Below are 16615 nucleotides of genomic sequence, written 5' to 3'. Positions count from 1 at the left end.
ATGACAAACCGTGGAGCATATATTTAATATATATAAAAATTTAGAACATGCACCACAAACTGCAGGCAACTGGAATGTTCTCTGTTAAAACGTGTTATGTATTAGATATTTTTGTTTATTTTATGTTATGTCCATTTGGAATAGCGTTGTGTATATACTTTTGTTTGGGAAACAGGTTTGGAAAGTCAGATGTTCGAGTTTTCCACGTGTCCTTAAACGCACCGTGCATTCGTGGATCGTGGATTTTTGAGAGAATCCGTGTGTGCGCGGAAGGCGATTCGTGTGTTAGACGATCCACGCATGCGTAGGTAACAATGTGTACGAACTTTCTAAAGAACTGCACATTTGTAAAATGTGTTTTATGTGCAGTTTGTACAGCATGCATTTGTGATCCTCATGACACGCATTTGTAACATTTTTGATAGTATTTTATCTCCGTAGACATCACCAGTGTAAAGGCTACATTTGTGTAAAATTTTCACTCTTTTGACTTAATTTACATGAACAAGTATAATTATGAACAGGTACACACCCGTCAGTGTTCTGACTTATCCATTCATGACATAATTTGGAGTACCAAACTGGACTTGCATTGGCTGAAAACTTGTTACTTGCTACATAATGATGTGGCCCAGTCCATTGCTAGTAGCATTTTAAAGATCTAATGTAACATTGTTTGTTGCCGCTTATTTTGTTAGATTACACAGCCTTATGCTGGTTTACTGGGGATATGTACATACAGAGAGAGCCGATGTACCAGAGTGAAATTCCTTGCGTGTCCGACACACCTGGCCAATAAAGCAGATTCTGATTTTAAAATTCTTCTTAGTAAATGGGTGATGTTTGTCATAGGAGAGCACAGTAAGAGTCAGACAAACCAACTGTCATTTTTGTAATTTTATTTCATTTTGTTACAAAAACAGCTGTTTTAATCAAAGAGACCGAAGCCCATGTCGTCGTCGGACTCCTCGGACTCTTCCTTCTTCTCCTCTTTCTTCTCCTCCTCCTTGGCTGCAGGGACAAACAGAATGGTTCATGGTTAACAAAGGTAAAGACAGCTTACACATGTCATGCACACAGACTTCAAACAGCCAATGAAGTGAGATTAGTTATTCACAACACCAATGTGTGCAGCATCACCCGAACATCTTAGTACCAGCACCTGACTGTTCTGCAGACAATGTCCTCGGTATACATCAACCTCTCTCACATCTCACCTAACTATAACTGAGGACAATTTGGTCATGCCCCTGTAAATCCCTACTAAATCAGTATGTGTCTAGTATGGCTGCACGATATATCGAAAAAATATCGTTATCACAATAATAGTATGTGCAATATGCGTATCGCAAAAACATGCGATAAATTAATAATTTTATATAGTATTTTATGAGTTTGTTGCACATGTTTGGTGTTTATCTGAGTTTGACCAATCAGACGCGACCTTAATAACGCACCCAGCCATCCACCCCCCTAGATACTGTTCTCCTATTGGCTAGAGCGGACCCATATGCGCACAGTGACAGAGATGTAATACTAATTTACTTACAGTCTGGGCACTTTATGTTTTCTAAGATTTTATAATATTTTTATTTATTTATTTAATATGTATAGAAAACCAGGCAAGCAAGGCAATGTTTTGTTTCAAAGCTGTTAAAGCTCTTGGTTCAGATGCTCTTGGCAATTACATGTTGTACACATGGTTACATGTGAATAAAATGATTGAGAGTAATGCCTTTTTATTTTTTGTTACAACAGGTATGCAGTAGTATTTGTGAAGTTTGTTCGCACCACATAATAGTTAGCCTGAATTACAATTAATTCGATCAGAATACATATAGCCTGCGTATTTTGCCACATTAAAGTGTATTTCTTCGATTAGATAATGAAAATACCATTTCTTCAGGGGAATATTAAATATCGCAATAATATCGATATCGCAATATTCAACACCCGTATCGCATATTGCATGTTTTTCCAATATTGTGCAGCCATAGTGTCTAGTTACCTGGTGCCTCTCCAGGAGCAGCAGCAACTCCAGCAGCTGGGGCTCCAGCAGGAGCGCCACCTCCAGCTCCAACATTGCAGATCAGGCTGCCGATGTCAATGCTGGACAGAGCCTAAAACGTCAAACTGGTCAGTGCCGTGCCATGTACAAGTTTGTGCTCTTGTGCACAAACCTCAATAACTAAAAGCATAAGACTGTAGTTATACAGGTCTGTGCTGATTAAGTCATACATTTATATATTAATAAAGTGTAGCTAACAGCAAAGGCATACAGTACATACAAACAGTTAAGGACTGTCCATTTAGCAGTGTCTCTGACATTTTGATGCAAAATGTATGGTGACATTTGGGGGGAGGGACAAGTGCGTGGAGGAAAAGAAACCGACTCCTCTAAAACTCCTGCATATGTAGTAATGTAGAACATTCACTCCAAATCATCATGGCTGTTTATGTATGAATAGTGACATTTGTAGCTCACTCACCTTGGCAAAGAGACTTGGCCAGAATGGCTCCACAGTGACTCCAGCAGCCTTGATCAGAGCAAGCAGCTTGTCCTCCTGTAGACACAGAAACACAGTGATTGTTATAGAAACCATCTTTAGTCAGATACTATCTTGTACTGTCGTGATCTTAGCATTTTCAAACATGCCCCATTGTAAAACACAACAAAGGAGTTAAAACATAGCACATACTTTGCCCTGGTAATTTAAAGTTTTGTGCACCTGTTAATGTTGTAACGAATAGTGTAAAGAAACCGTAATTAACGATAAACCTTGCACTGCTATACTGCTGGTGATAAAAGCATGGTGGTCGTAGAGTTTTATTAGATAGTACCTGTCACTGAGTGACCTGTTTTTAGGAATTCAATTATTTTGACGTTTGGCGAGTAACAACACCGTAAGCCACGTGTTGTTGCTGATGACAGACGGTAGTGTTGCATCACTGAAGCGAGCTGTACGTTACTATCACAAAATTTTGGCCTACTATTGGCAACAAGCATGCCGCCATTTTGGCCGGTGGACTGTTGAGATAGTTTTAGACACCTGCACTTAAACGCTCATATAAAATATTACGATCCAATTTTACCAGCAGGGACGCCAACTATCTGCTTTATTTTTAAGGGTTGCGCCGCCAGCACAATATCACAGAGGATCCTGTTAAGAGGTACTAAGTTAGCTGATCTGAAGGCACAAACAAGAACACTTACAGTGACAGTGACTTCATCGTCGTGGAGGATCAGAGCAGAATAAATACAGGCGAGCTCGGACACGGAAGCCATTGTAGATGATGGATTTTATATTTGTGGCGTCGGATGCCTAAATTTCACGGTGCTAGTCGCCGGATTATGGACCTTAGCTTCAGTTGAAGAACCAAGCACTTTAGGCACGTTAACTTCCCACAGCGGAAAAGGAGGAAGAGAGGGCGGGGCTAAGAAAATATACCAACACGTTAACTTCCCACAGCGGAAAAGGAAGAAGAGAGGGCGGGGCTAAGATAATATACTGTGCGTACGGATGCGTATCGTTGACGTCATACGCACACAAAGTGACGAGGGACGTAGCTGAAATGGGGTCACCTTTCATTCAGAACAGTTTTAAGACCTGCAAGTCTCTGCTTAGCATTAACAGATATTTTTCCGTTAAAGTGTAAAATTAACATAAAATTGAACAAAACGCTGTTTAATCGTAGAAAGGACTTATTGTGTAATTTTAAAATGGGTCATCTTTTGTCAGTTGCATCGTTGTAAATTTAAATACATGCATCATATGTAAACCTTGTTTCAGGTCAAATTATTTGTTTTAAAATGATAAAACACAAAGCATTATGATTTAGTACCAGAAACAAATATGAAATGTGCATAAATTTAAACATAAAAATCACAAATTTTATCTGACACATGAATATATGACAGTGCAAATCTACATTTAAAAGCATAACTGAAATATATGCACAGAAGAAGAATGTTTACAAGTTTGTTCAGTCAGTTTTATTTAATCACAATCAAAACCCCAACCATTACAACAAGTAAAACAATTTCAAGACAGATTTCTGGCAAATCGCTCCTGGCAGCACTTACAACAGAGAAAAGAAAAATCTGTGCAGGATCTTTGTACACAACTAAGATATCTGGACCGGCAAAAAAAAGTGACTATGAATCCAGATGTAATACTTTCCTTAAGTCTTGCCCTTAATGTTTCCCCCAAAGTCTCTAGTTAAAAACATCAGATGGACCACTTATGGTGAACATACAAAGCTCAAACAATTCAAAGAATCATCCTCTCATTTGGCACTAACATACTTTCTTTGCCCTGATATGTAAAAAATACTCGAGCAGGTAAAATTACACAACTAGAATAAATGGGAATGACAATATGGCTTTCAGTGGTAACCTCCTCCGTCATCCACTGCAACTAAAAAAATTTAAACCGTCTGTCGATCTGGAATTGGTCCTAGGTAACACATGTTATCTGTCTATATGATAATTTGGGATAAAAATTTAGCAAACTAGTATTTTTTAAGTGAACAATATTTAAAGATAATTAGCATAATTTCATATAGCTTCTTGAAGAGCACTCAAATTCTGCATTAGGAATATTCAACTTAGCTAACAATACATCCTCTTATTATACATTTCAGTACTGGACCCTTGTTTTAAATGCAACTTCCATGTTATATCCAAGTTACTGTAATTACAGGTTTCCAACTTGTAAGTAGCTTTCACTTCAAAAGTTACGCTAGAATCATAATTACAACCGGGAATATAAACTTTTCTGGAGACTCTGATCAATCAGCTTCAGTGTTTGTGGAATATTAAACTGGAAGTGCATGAAAAACAAATACAGATGCCTGGTCAGCACTAAAATAATAAATTTAATTAATATAGTGCTATATTTGTCAAAGGACACAATTTTTAGCCCTCTGTAGTGATGCACTCATCTTGAGTTGACATGAAACCCAGCTTCTCAGTCACTCTGGCTGTAATATCTGACCTGTGTGAAACAAGAAGCTGAATTTTGTAGCTTTGATGAATGAGCCAAGCAGCTCTTGTTTTACAACACCTAGATGTACTGTATCTGAGGAGACCCAAAGCTGGAGACCAGGCATCAGTGATGTGAACAAACTGGAGTCATTCCATCAGACAATGAATGTGACTGGTTTTGTGGATTGACACAAGGTTTGATAAAATGAAAGAGCAGAATTTACAGCCGAGAAGGCTCAAAGTTGCCACCAATATCTATTATAGACGTCAGTGTACGCTGTCATATCGAACAGAGCAGTAGACTTGGGTTGCAAACAGAGTGCCGGTTGTTTACACCAAGCACAAACACATTTTTCCAGGTAGTTGTGTCGGTTTGACAGGTTGAGCTTAATGATCCTTCTTTCTGGTCACACACACCGCAAAACAAAACAAAACAACTCTCTGGTCTGCAAATGTTAAATATGCAGATATCGACCTTTCAACATTTTGCATTATGGGTCAGGGTGAAAAATCAAAAACCACAGGGATGTGGATGCACCTGTTCCATTTACAACTAACTGACCAGAAACAAAACCATTTTATGCTGGTGTCCGTGGACCATCAAACCAGTTCAGACAATACCAGATGAGATCAGTGGTGACCACTGGACAGAAGACAAACGAACAGATCATGGAAGCCAAACTGTCTTTCCTCTTTAGTCTTTGTGATTCTTCCTTTTGGGTGTTTCATCATAAGAAACCCCATATTCATTCACTCTTGTTTTGTCCACTGGGTAGAGCCTGAGGAGGAACACATAAGCAGAAACTCAAATGAGATAATTGCTGTGTATGTTTTGATGGTGATTTCCATTTCACAAGTCCCATGTCAGTCAGAAGTCATGCGTGTGTGTGTGTGTGTCCATGTACCATCTCTGGTAGAGGTAAATGAGAAACACGACATCATCTCTAAAGCAGGCCAGTCTGTGAGATGTTGGCATGGTGATGATGAAGGCAAACACATCGTCGATGAAAGTATTAAATGCCTGGGAATGATCAATTCATTTTAATTAAAATTCTTATAAAAGAAAAAATAGCAAATGTATCTGTCACAAACAATATATAATAATTCTAACCCAAATTAAATCTCATCAGGAATATTTAAACACCTATGACACAAACTATACTGAGAATCTAAATTTGTGGCTCACCTTGTACATAAAGGCTTTCCAGGGCAGGTGGGCCACAGATTTCAGCTGTTTAATAAAGAACGGAGCAGAATAAGTTAGTCAAATGTTTAAAAGACAAAAATCGCATCACACCCACTGCTTCAGGGATTTTGTTTTGTTTTCAAGACATTAAAAAGAAAGATCTGTACAATAATGTATCGCTGCATTACCATTTTTAGCCAATGTCACAATTTTGTTTCTTCCAAAATCATATGACAATTTAACATTTATTTTAGCTATTACCTATTCATAAAATTATAAGAAACATAACAGATTCTGTGATAAACCAACCTTGTAGTTGACAAACAGTTGAGGAAGCATGAAGAGGAAGCCAAAGGCATATACACCTGTAAAGATTAACAAGTGATCACCTCATTCTGATACTGTTCATTATGCACCAATTAACTTTAGTTTAAAGGTGTTTTAGCTTACCATTCACCAAACTGTTGATCACCCATGAGTACCAACTAGGACAGGCAGAGAAAGATGTTAAATATAGGCAGCGTTAAACACTTGGCATGATAATCACACCAGTGATAATCTTGTAGTACAAAGTTGTGATTGTTATGCCCATACACACACCTACCTCTTATATCGTAAAAATATTAGAGCATACACAGCTCCTCCAATACACAATGGGTAAAGGAGGTATGAGAGATACTTCATGGCCTACAGAGAAACACAGGGCATGTGACGATTTGCTTATGTGTTTGTATTACAGTACATGATTAGTCACTGTAAAAACCTGGTTAATTGTCTATGGATGTGCGAGTCGAATTGCCTTACCAGAGTGTCATACTCTTCTGTTCTCCTCTCAGATTCATCTAATTTTCCAAACTGTGTCACAGAATTAAAACAAACAAAACCAGAAATACTCTTAGCACATTTCCAAGTGTGAGGTCACCTTAATTGAAAACAAAGCATATCATTATGCCTATTATGGCTGCCTATACTACTGCATCAAAGTACATGGCTATTTTATTTGTTGCCCATGACTGCAGCTCCACTATCTCCTCTCTGCTTTTACTTCATTCTCCTGTATTTCAGTAGAAAGCTTTACAACAAAAAGCCATGCAGTTGGAAAGAAAATGTTGCGGATGGCCCACATATTAAACTAATAACCATCAACAAGCAGCCACGTACCAGGAATGTTGGTTTTCCTCCTTTCCAGAAAACCTGAATCTTAAAGGCCTTCTTCACTTTCCATACCTGCAATAGATAAATCATTTACAGTGGACAAAACATGCATTAATCACAGGAGACTATAGTAATTATTTTAAACTCCCCCAAAATTAATAGTTCCTTTCAGTGTCCTACACCCAGTCAAGTAAAAAAAAAAAAAAAAATGAGCAGCAGAGTGAAATAATTAAAAATAATGAAGGTGCAGCTTCTTTTAAACATCTAATCCAACATAGTTTTGTCAAGCCCAAATAACCAATGTATTTATTGTGAAGGCCTATGGCACAACCGTTGACCCCTCAACTCACATCTGGCTAAGAGGAGGTCATTCAGACATTAACATAGGCGAGGCGTCAGTGTGTCAAACTGGATAACCCAAAAACAAATATAGCAGCGAATACGAAATTGTAAACAACACATTATCAAAGGCCAAGTTGGACATATGGGAGAAATTTGGTGTGGTTACAGACATTATCATCAGCTTTGCTGCTTGTAAATAATGCCAAAAAGCGTTAGCATTTGATTGCCACAAGCTAGGAAGCTCCTCACTAAGGGGACAGCTGCAGAGCCCAGTATAATATTTGCTTCTAAAATGTAAAGTCAAAGTATGAAGCATGTAGCAGAAAATGAAAGTACACTTAATTACTTTATACCACTGGATTAATTCACATAAATGTTTCTGTTATTATGAATGTCTGCAGATGTGTGTGCGCGCAAGTGTCCAGTATATGTGTCTTTACTTCAATGAGAGAGCCGATCCCAGCCGGTATGAGGACGAGCAGGCTGGTCTGCTCATCAAGCAAATAGAGGAAAATCACTATAGTGCTGAAACATCGCCACAACACTGAAAGCACAACAAACACACAGTGTTTATTACAGACACCCACACAGTGTTGTACATGATCTATCCGAAGTATAATGTGCAGCTAACTCTCCAGACTTTTCTGACGTTCTCATCTGTTTCCTTAAATTCCAACATAATGCTTTGGGTTTTTTTTTTTGTCTGGATGGTATATTGAGGGGGTTGCAGAGTTACCCACCTGCTTTGCTGGACATTCCCACCATGCTTTTCTTCTGCTTCCAGAAGCTGATGTCATTTTTGAAGGCCAAGAAGTCAAAGAGGAGCTGGAAGAAAAAAAGGTAACAAGTTTTTTCTAAAGCCATCCAAATTTGTCAAGCTACTTACTTATACTTAATTATCAGTACACATCAGTTGTTCTTTCTCCTTCTTTTACTGAGGTGCTGGCAAGTTAAATTTTATGACATTTTATTTCCACCTTCTGAATGGTAATTATAAAAAGGTGGCCAAGTTAAGGTTATGTTTAAGATCCAAATAACACAACCAATAAGCAAATGTCAACTATTTCTGTTACTTCTTACAAGTTGAAGAATCGTGAAGTGTTCAAAATTTTGCATTCTACTGAAATCCTGTAAATTTGTATTCTATTCTAGTGCCATGGTGTAGAGGTCTGTAGTCAGACTCACATGGAAGGCAGCTACAAAGAAGGTCAGAGCCAGGAAGTACAGGTTGGTATCCACAAAGATGCCTTTAATCTCATCAGCATCCTTCTCTGTGAAACCTGTAACAAATGCCAGATCAGACACATAAATGTATATAGTATTAAGGGTGTGTGACTCCAAGACAGAACTGTGTTTAAGTGTGACCAACAAACCAAACTGCTGCAGAGAGTAAACAGCATCTTGCATGTGAATCCAGAATCGTAGTCTCCCCAGAGAGATGGAGTCATAGCAGATGGTCAAAGGGAGCTCCACTGAGGTTTTGTTAATCTCCTATGTGTTCATACAAACACACACGCACACACAACCTGTGAGTTCAAAGCTTTTATATTAATCTGATGCAGGAAGTAATTCATGTCTAAACAAATCAACAAGGGTCTGGACCATGAAACCACTGGGTTTTCAAATGAGTGGTTTCATTTTCCTCTAAAAGAAATTCTAGAAAAAAATAAAAAAAATAGAAAAAAAATCTAAATTTAAAATCTACAGGACCACTGGGAAACCACCAGATGGTTGGATGGAGGGAATTACATAAGATTTATTTACACATCAAAACCTACCACAAGGTCCTTGACCCGGTTGCTGAGCTCATCGACAAACAACAGAGGTAGATACACCATCTTCTTACCATTTTGGAATCTGAAACATGACAAATAAAACATCTTTTGTAGTATGTGTAATCCATTTTAAGTATAACCAAAACCCCAGTACAACCACTTCACTGAAAATTACTAAGAAATCTGCTTGGTAACAATAGATTCCTTCCATCAATAGCTTCTCCATAAATGTCCAACAAATGTGAAACATCTCTCTTCTGAACCCTGTCACTGTTGTTGCTCTCCTCTACGTTTATTTTTACTGGTCTTTGAGGGGCCAACACTGAATGATGATTTGTGCAGAGGAGTGATATGTTGAATAAAGCCGCATGAATTCTTGTCAAATATCAGATATGAATCACATCTAGAGACCACAAGTCACCCAGATGCAGTTTGAACAAATCCAATTTGGTTTGTTCACACATTCTTAGAGAGCACTGTGTGTGTGTGCGTGCTTGTTTATGCATTGTCTTACACTCGGAGGTATCTGTGGACATCACTGGGCAGGTATTCTCTGTCAAAATGGAAGGGGTCACTGACAATATTAAACGTCAGGCGGGAACGCCAGTGGGAAACTGGGTGATCTGGTGTGGAAGTGGGTCCACGTCCAGCTCCAGTTCCACTCTCTGCTGCAGGGTTCCCATCATGCGGTTTCTTCTGAAGGGCTTCTTCCTTCTTACCCTGTGTGATCATGTAGACAGATGCATAATGACTAATGTTTACTCACAGTACACACACATACATACACACACTTAAAATATTAGTTATATAATTACAATGTAAGAGTTTACAGAAAGGAGCTGCTAATATTAATAACATAAAAATAGGTCTACCAGTTCCACTATAACATGCCACAATATGTGATTATTTATAAAATTAAGAATAATAATAAATAGCCTAAATCACTATACCTGTGTTTGATCCTCCCCGGATATCAGAGAGATTTCAGGTGGTTTAGGGACCATGTATGTGGTCAGCTGAGCAACCAAGTGGATCTGCCGTGGATCCTGCCATGGAGTGACACCAGCATGATGGACAAATATAAGTGCATATAAAGTTCCATTGTTACGAGTCTTCTTAGGGAGGGAGACATTTACTATCCTGCAGGAAAAACAGACCAAGAGGGAACAGGATAAATGGAAGGTATTTTTTGATATGAATGTACAGTATGCCAGAATATATCTTTAAAAAGTGTCATGTCTTAAAAACTTAAAACACCATGCAGTAAATGTAAATAGCACCTACATCCAAATCTGTTTTAGTAACTAGCAACATTAATATCAGTTTAATCAGAAAAACGAGGCAGCTGTGGCTCAGGAGGGAAAGTGGGTCATCCCCTAGCCAGAGGATTAATCTGAATAGTGACTAAAAGGAAGGACCAACCTCTCAAACTTGCTGTTGACATCAAAGTTATCCTCTCTGTGGATCATGGTATGTCCTCCCTCAGCATTGGGCTGCAGTGTAGTGTAGATGCTCAACTGGATTCACACAGAGAAGCATCAGAGAAAATATATTACTATAGCACAGTAATGGCCTCGTTCCTATCCTGCCAATTAAATCAAACAACCCACACAGACAGCTGAACAGAGAACATAATAGAATTAAAACAGATAGTGAGACCACACATGTAACCACATTACTGACCTGTAGCTTCGGATTTGACGCTAGGAGGGGCGTGATACAGTTGTCACCTCTGTGGCTGTCGCAGGGTTTCGTGTACACTATCCCGTACATCACCCAGCAGGTGTGGAGTACGTACACCACAAATACCCCCACGACCAGGGTGGTGAATGATGATTTCAGAAACATGATGCTTGTGTTGTATCGTTGTCCCGGCTAGCTGGGGAGCAGGGCCATACGTCTGCAAATGAGGACAATGGAGGATTAATATGATATTAAAGAGGATTTGATGTGCCATTTACTAGTTATGGCTTTGTCAAGTCAGAGAAAAACCCACCAAAAGCCTGTGTTAGAAGCAGGGTCTGTGGAGTTTGGAAGATGGGGGCAAAAGAGATGCATTATGGGAAACGTATGATTCAAAGTTTTTGAAGCTGCACCCACACTAAAGACGAAATGTCAAGTTACTGATGCTCTGCTTCATCGCTATTGCTTAATGTCTTAGGAAGATGACTGTTATTTGAACCCATATGATGCATCAAGTACAAATGTCCAACAATGTTTCATATATGAATTATATTTTTGTTTTTTTTCCTCTTTTCTGTGTCAGGGAAAACATTTATTGGTCCGTTTACCAGCACTTACTCTTCTGGTTTTGTCATTGTTGTACCTTAATACAGAAACAGCTGAAATGAAAGAAAATGCTAACAGGGCCTCACATCTAGATACAACATTAGATGGTAGGTGACAAGAGAATAGGATGACACGGAGAGAAATTTTATAGAACACCTTGGCCAATGCCTAGCAGAGTTATTAGATGTATCTACCACAGAGGTTGCAGTAAATAAATACCCTCTATTTGCTGGAAGTGGTAATCTACCACCACGTGACTAATAGTAGTTAGTGTTAGAGACATTTTGCCCTTTAACGTACTTAACGCGGAGCTGTCAAGTTGCCCATTTGTTTGCATCGCTGTGATTTTGCTAATAACGATCAAATCATTTATTATCTGATGTTTTTCCATGCCTGCTGCCAATCAGTTCACCTGACAGTGTTGTCCGCGTTGCCGATTGTGACGGCCGTTCACTTCTTTCATGTTTTGTGGCAAAGTATAATAAAACTAAAACGTTAAACCTACCCGTGCTTAATCTGACAAGCTGTCAGTGACAGGACACACTCAGCAGGATCATTGGCTGACTACCCGCTCATTCACCGGGTAGTTAAACGCGACGACATCGTTTCCTCAAACCCGTCCACCGTTTGAAGACAAAGACATCTGCTGCTTACTCAGCTGAGCTCTCCATTCAAGGAAAAAACAGCTGCCCAAAACTGTGATATGAAAGCGTGAGCTGGACTTATATTTCCGCCATTCACTTCCTGGTTTCTTAGACGGAATTTGGGCAGGTACTAACGCGAGACTTCACGTCACCCGAGCTTCTTACGTTTTAGAGCATAGACTGTTAAACTGAGAAAACGGTGATTTAGACCACATAGCGATTACAAATTATCAAATTATTCATATTATTTATCAAATATTACCCGGATACATTAGACTTTTTTGAAATCAATCAGTGAAGTACTAACACAATGTGCTAATTTACATCCTTAACATTTTATACAATTATTGAAAGTAACTTAATAGGTTGCATTTACTACTCAAGTAAACCTACTGTGGGCCTGGTAGTTGATTAGTCTAGAGTAGGCTACATAATAGAGTTATGAAATACCTTCTATTTGATGGCACTGTATAGCCTACTTTCATTCCAATGCCTTTTAGAAACAACTGTTGTACTTGTTACTTCGCTACATATATTATTTTTTGTTATTTTTCAGATCATAGCCAACTAATAAATAATGATTTATTATTGCAAATTTACTTATAATATAGATGTACTCTGTAGTATACAATGCGGTTACAATTGCACCTTACTACTTGCAACAATAACATGTTAAACAAAAAGCCTTCTAACACTCATTTTGCAATTATTCTGCATAAGAGCCTGTTAATTGCTAGAACAATAATCTCAGTTAGTTAATGAAACAAACAGATGGTATTCCCTTTTTGGGTGATGCAAATATTGCACAACTAGTCTGGATGTGTCAGTTTCACCACTGTGTATCTGTCCCACTCTGAAACACATTTCCGTGACCTGGATTCAAACCAGGGTTTTTGCAGCCACAGAGCAGAGTACTAACCACTATATGATCATAGCTGGCCACTCATCCACCTATTGAAGTCTGATAGGCTACTACAGTACAGTTTACAAAATTTGTGTTGAGAATAAAGTTATATATTGATAATGAAAATAGGCTGCCTGACAAAGCCAAGTGCACATAGGTTACCAATTTAGCCCCAGAGAGACATATTATTTTGACAAACAGCATCAAGCTTTTTAATTTTTATGACAAAAATTAAATGTGAACCAGCCTACCTACATATTTTAGCAGAGATAGATCCTTAACTCTGTTATACTGCCTAACAAATGCAACTGCATTTGTAACTTTTATATTTATATGTTTATTTAGATATTTGCACGATTAACCTATTATCCTACACGTGTGAACTGAATATTGCATTTGTTTTGTTTCTGTTTTGCAGTAGTAGAAAAATAAACATAAATGAGCTCCCAGAAGAGGCAGCTTATCTACGCTATCTCTAAGTACAGTTCGTTGATGTTGGGAGAGCCCACTGAGCCAAGCAATGATGTTGCTCTGTTTTCTTCTCTGGTGAGGTAAGGACAGTGTTTTCTTTGGCATCTGTCGTCTAGTCAAAACACACTGCCATGACTTAACAAGGGCTGCTGTTGTCACAGTGCAGAGTACTACCCACTATACAATTAAAGTGGGCCGCTTGCATGCATGTTGAAATCTTACAGGCTATAATATCCTAGCTTACAAAATTTGTGTTGAGATACTATGGCTTGACAGAGCAAAACCTGAACATACACAAAGCATAAAATAAAATAATATTGAATTTAAACTAAATAATGTGCATTTGTAAGGTCATGCAACAGAATTGATGCATCTAATCTGCCTCTGTTAATAAATTAGGAATCTTTGGTGCACAGTTCAGCTTGTGTGACATAATTTTTCTCCGGGTCATTGCAGTCCACTTTAAAGGTGATAGATGAACACAGAGCCTCAGTGCAACTACATCCATGTAACAGCAACCTACACTGAAAACACTTATGAAAGCCTTACCTTTTGAAATAACCAAAAAACCTAATATTGTATGTATTTTTTCCATTCATTGATCAAGTTTACTGTCCCTGTAATTAATAAATATGCAATATGCAATATATGGCTATGCAGAATAATCGCAAAATCAGTGTTGGAAGAACTACTAAGATATTTTGTCTAATAACAATAAACAAGTAAGGAAAAGTCATGCATTCATACACAGGTAATAAAAAAACTATTCTTTTCAATGACATCTTACACTTAGGAATTTTATAGAGGTTGCACATTAAAATCTTGTCAATATCAACAGAGTTGGAGGCAAAGTGATTTTATACCAATTTCTTTCGCACAACCTTAGGGCAGACAAAATATACAACAAAAAATATAAAAGCACAAAAGGGATTTTTGTGTCTGCTCTATTCTTAGTGCTATGACACAGTCACGGTGACATTTAATCAGTTACTATTTGTCCTTAAATGGCATCCTAACCTACCTCCTTTAATCACAAGTCATTCCTGAAGAAAGGTCATGATGGTCACCTGCATCTATGAGCTCAGGCCTGTGGCACTCACCTCAGTCTTATTGAAGTCCTTGAAGCTCTCCGTGTTGTCTAATCCCACATGGATCACAGCCTCACTCCTTGACCCCCTGCAGCTCACCTACAGGATAAAGTGTCCTGTGTCAACATGAGCCGATCATTTGTCTCAAGATTCCTATAACCTCAGTGACTCTGCCATCGGGATATTGTATGAGGAATATACGGTAGCTGTAAAAGGACCGCCATCATCCTAGAAGTGGTCTGTGGGCAAATTTCCCAGCTGAACATCACTTCATAAATCTGCTGGTGGATATTATTAGATTCCCTGTATTGGCCATGACCCCACCTGTCTTTGCAGTATCACCAAGAGAGATGTGTGCTCACTCCCCTTCTCTAATCCCTATACACCAGCAGCTGCATCCCTTACTTTTTCTCTGTCAGATGGCCTGCATTCGTGGACAATCTCATCAATAAACATAAAAAGGACAGCCTCATTTTTATGACCGGCAGCTGAAAGTATTGCAACAACTAAAAGCTTTGATTATATTGGCAGCTGAATTTAATCTTTTTACTATTGGGTCTCATGTATTGTTATTGTTTGAGACCCAAAATTTTGCATAAAGGCCAAAAAAAGACATACATTTGCATAACAGTACTTTTTTAACTTCATTCTTATCCTGTTAATCATGCCACAGCACCTCAGATTTGTTTTGTGACCATGTGATGTGGACAAAGCTCCACCTCAAGCAGTTACAATATTGTAATGACCCCCGGCGTGGAGGAGAGAGACTAGCTACACTGGTACAGCTAAACTAGCCAGCAGGGCGCTAGCACCTATGCTGATCTTGGTTAGCGATTATTCCAGGCCCCATACACCACACGACTCTGGATATCGCGTGTCCTTTTACAATGACCACAATACAACACTGCTTTCTCTGTCATTTATTTAGAACTGCTGATGTTCCAACATCACTCTCCGCTGGTGGGGTCAAAGCGCGAGGGTGATATAGTGCCATCCGATCCCGGTGAAACACTACCTTCCTCCCCCACCCTGGCAGGTGGACTCTGTACACCACCTCAGAGATCCGGTCCAAGGCCTCCCCGGGTCCTTGCCAGTGGTGCATCAGCTTAGGGGACAACCCCCTTTTCCGCTCAGGGAAGAATATCCAGACCAAGTCCTTAGGGGAAAACAATCGTCATTGAGCTCTAGTGTCATAAGCTCGTTTCTGCCTAGCCCCAGCCTCTTCCTGAGCCCTCATCGCTAGCTCGTGCACCTCCTTGAACCGCTCCTTAAGGCGCCTCAAGTACTCCAACTCTGGGCCTCCTTCGATTTCTGGCTCAGGGGCTGGCCCAAACACCAGGTCCACGGGTGTCCGGAGCTCCCGTCCAAACATCAGCATAGCTGGGGTGCACTGGCTGGACTCCTGTACAGCTGTCCGGTATGACCACAGGGCCAGGGGCAAGTGTTGGTCCCAGTCCCTTTGATGCCGGCTGGTCAGGATAGCAAGCTGGGTGGCCAGGGTTCGGTTAAACCGTTCCACCAGTCCGTCGCTCTGGGGGTGGAGTGGAGGGGTTCTGGTCTTTCTTGCTCCTAGCCTTTGACACACCTCCTGAAACAGCTGGCTCTCGGAGTTCCGCCCCTTGTCACTGTGGAGCTCACTGGGGACCCCAAACCGGGCAAACATCTCCTCTACCAGATACTTGGCTGCCGTGGTGGCACTCTGGTCAGGCACCGCATATGCCTCCGGCCATTTGGTAAAGTAGTCCATTGCTACAAGGACATAGCGGTTTCCAGT

At 39.5% G+C, this 16615-nt stretch overlaps 2 protein-coding genes and 1 long non-coding RNA gene across 3 annotated transcripts in view; 1 reads left to right on the top strand and 2 right to left on the bottom strand.

Annotated features, from left to right (window-relative positions):
• Positions 1-882: 882 nt before the first annotated feature.
• On the bottom strand, positions 883-3428 carry rplp1 (ribosomal protein lateral stalk subunit P1). Its single transcript, XM_020597595.1, has 4 exons — positions 3215-3428; positions 2490-2564; positions 2009-2120; positions 883-1011 (listed from the first exon to the last, which is right to left on the bottom strand). The coding sequence occupies exons 1-4, from the start codon at positions 3284-3286 to the stop codon at positions 929-931; spliced, it is 342 nt and encodes a 113-aa protein (XP_020453251.1). The 5' UTR covers positions 3287-3428; the 3' UTR covers positions 883-928.
• Positions 3429-3984: 556 nt separating this feature from the next.
• clptm1l (CLPTM1 like) lies at positions 3985-12457 on the bottom strand. Its single transcript, XM_020597686.1, has 18 exons — positions 12240-12457; positions 11129-11345; positions 10868-10962; positions 10396-10585; positions 9960-10165; positions 9449-9527; positions 9044-9161; positions 8856-8950; positions 8411-8495; positions 8111-8214; positions 7335-7400; positions 6978-7028; positions 6778-6860; positions 6624-6658; positions 6483-6538; positions 6174-6218; positions 5893-6008; positions 3985-5766 (listed from the first exon to the last, which is right to left on the bottom strand). The coding sequence occupies exons 2-18, from the start codon at positions 11291-11293 to the stop codon at positions 5682-5684; spliced, it is 1674 nt and encodes a 557-aa protein (XP_020453342.1). The 5' UTR covers positions 11294-11345; positions 12240-12457; the 3' UTR covers positions 3985-5681.
• LOC109958780 (uncharacterized) overlaps positions 12431-16615 on the top strand; it is an 8774-nt gene continuing 4589 nt past the window's right edge. The window contains exons 1-2 of the long non-coding RNA XR_002274727.1: positions 12431-12505; positions 13701-13833. This is a non-coding gene — a long non-coding RNA (uncharacterized LOC109958780). The remainder of the gene's footprint in view (positions 12506-13700; positions 13834-16615) is intronic.

Source organism: Monopterus albus, unplaced genomic scaffold (assembly GCF_001952655.1).
Source record: "Monopterus albus unplaced genomic scaffold, M_albus_1.0 scaffold34.1, whole genome shotgun sequence".
In the NCBI taxonomy this organism is placed as follows: domain Eukaryota; kingdom Metazoa; phylum Chordata; class Actinopteri; order Synbranchiformes; family Synbranchidae; genus Monopterus; species Monopterus albus.
Note: the sequence above shows the minus strand (reverse complement) of the source record. Positions and strands in the feature narration are given on the sequence as shown.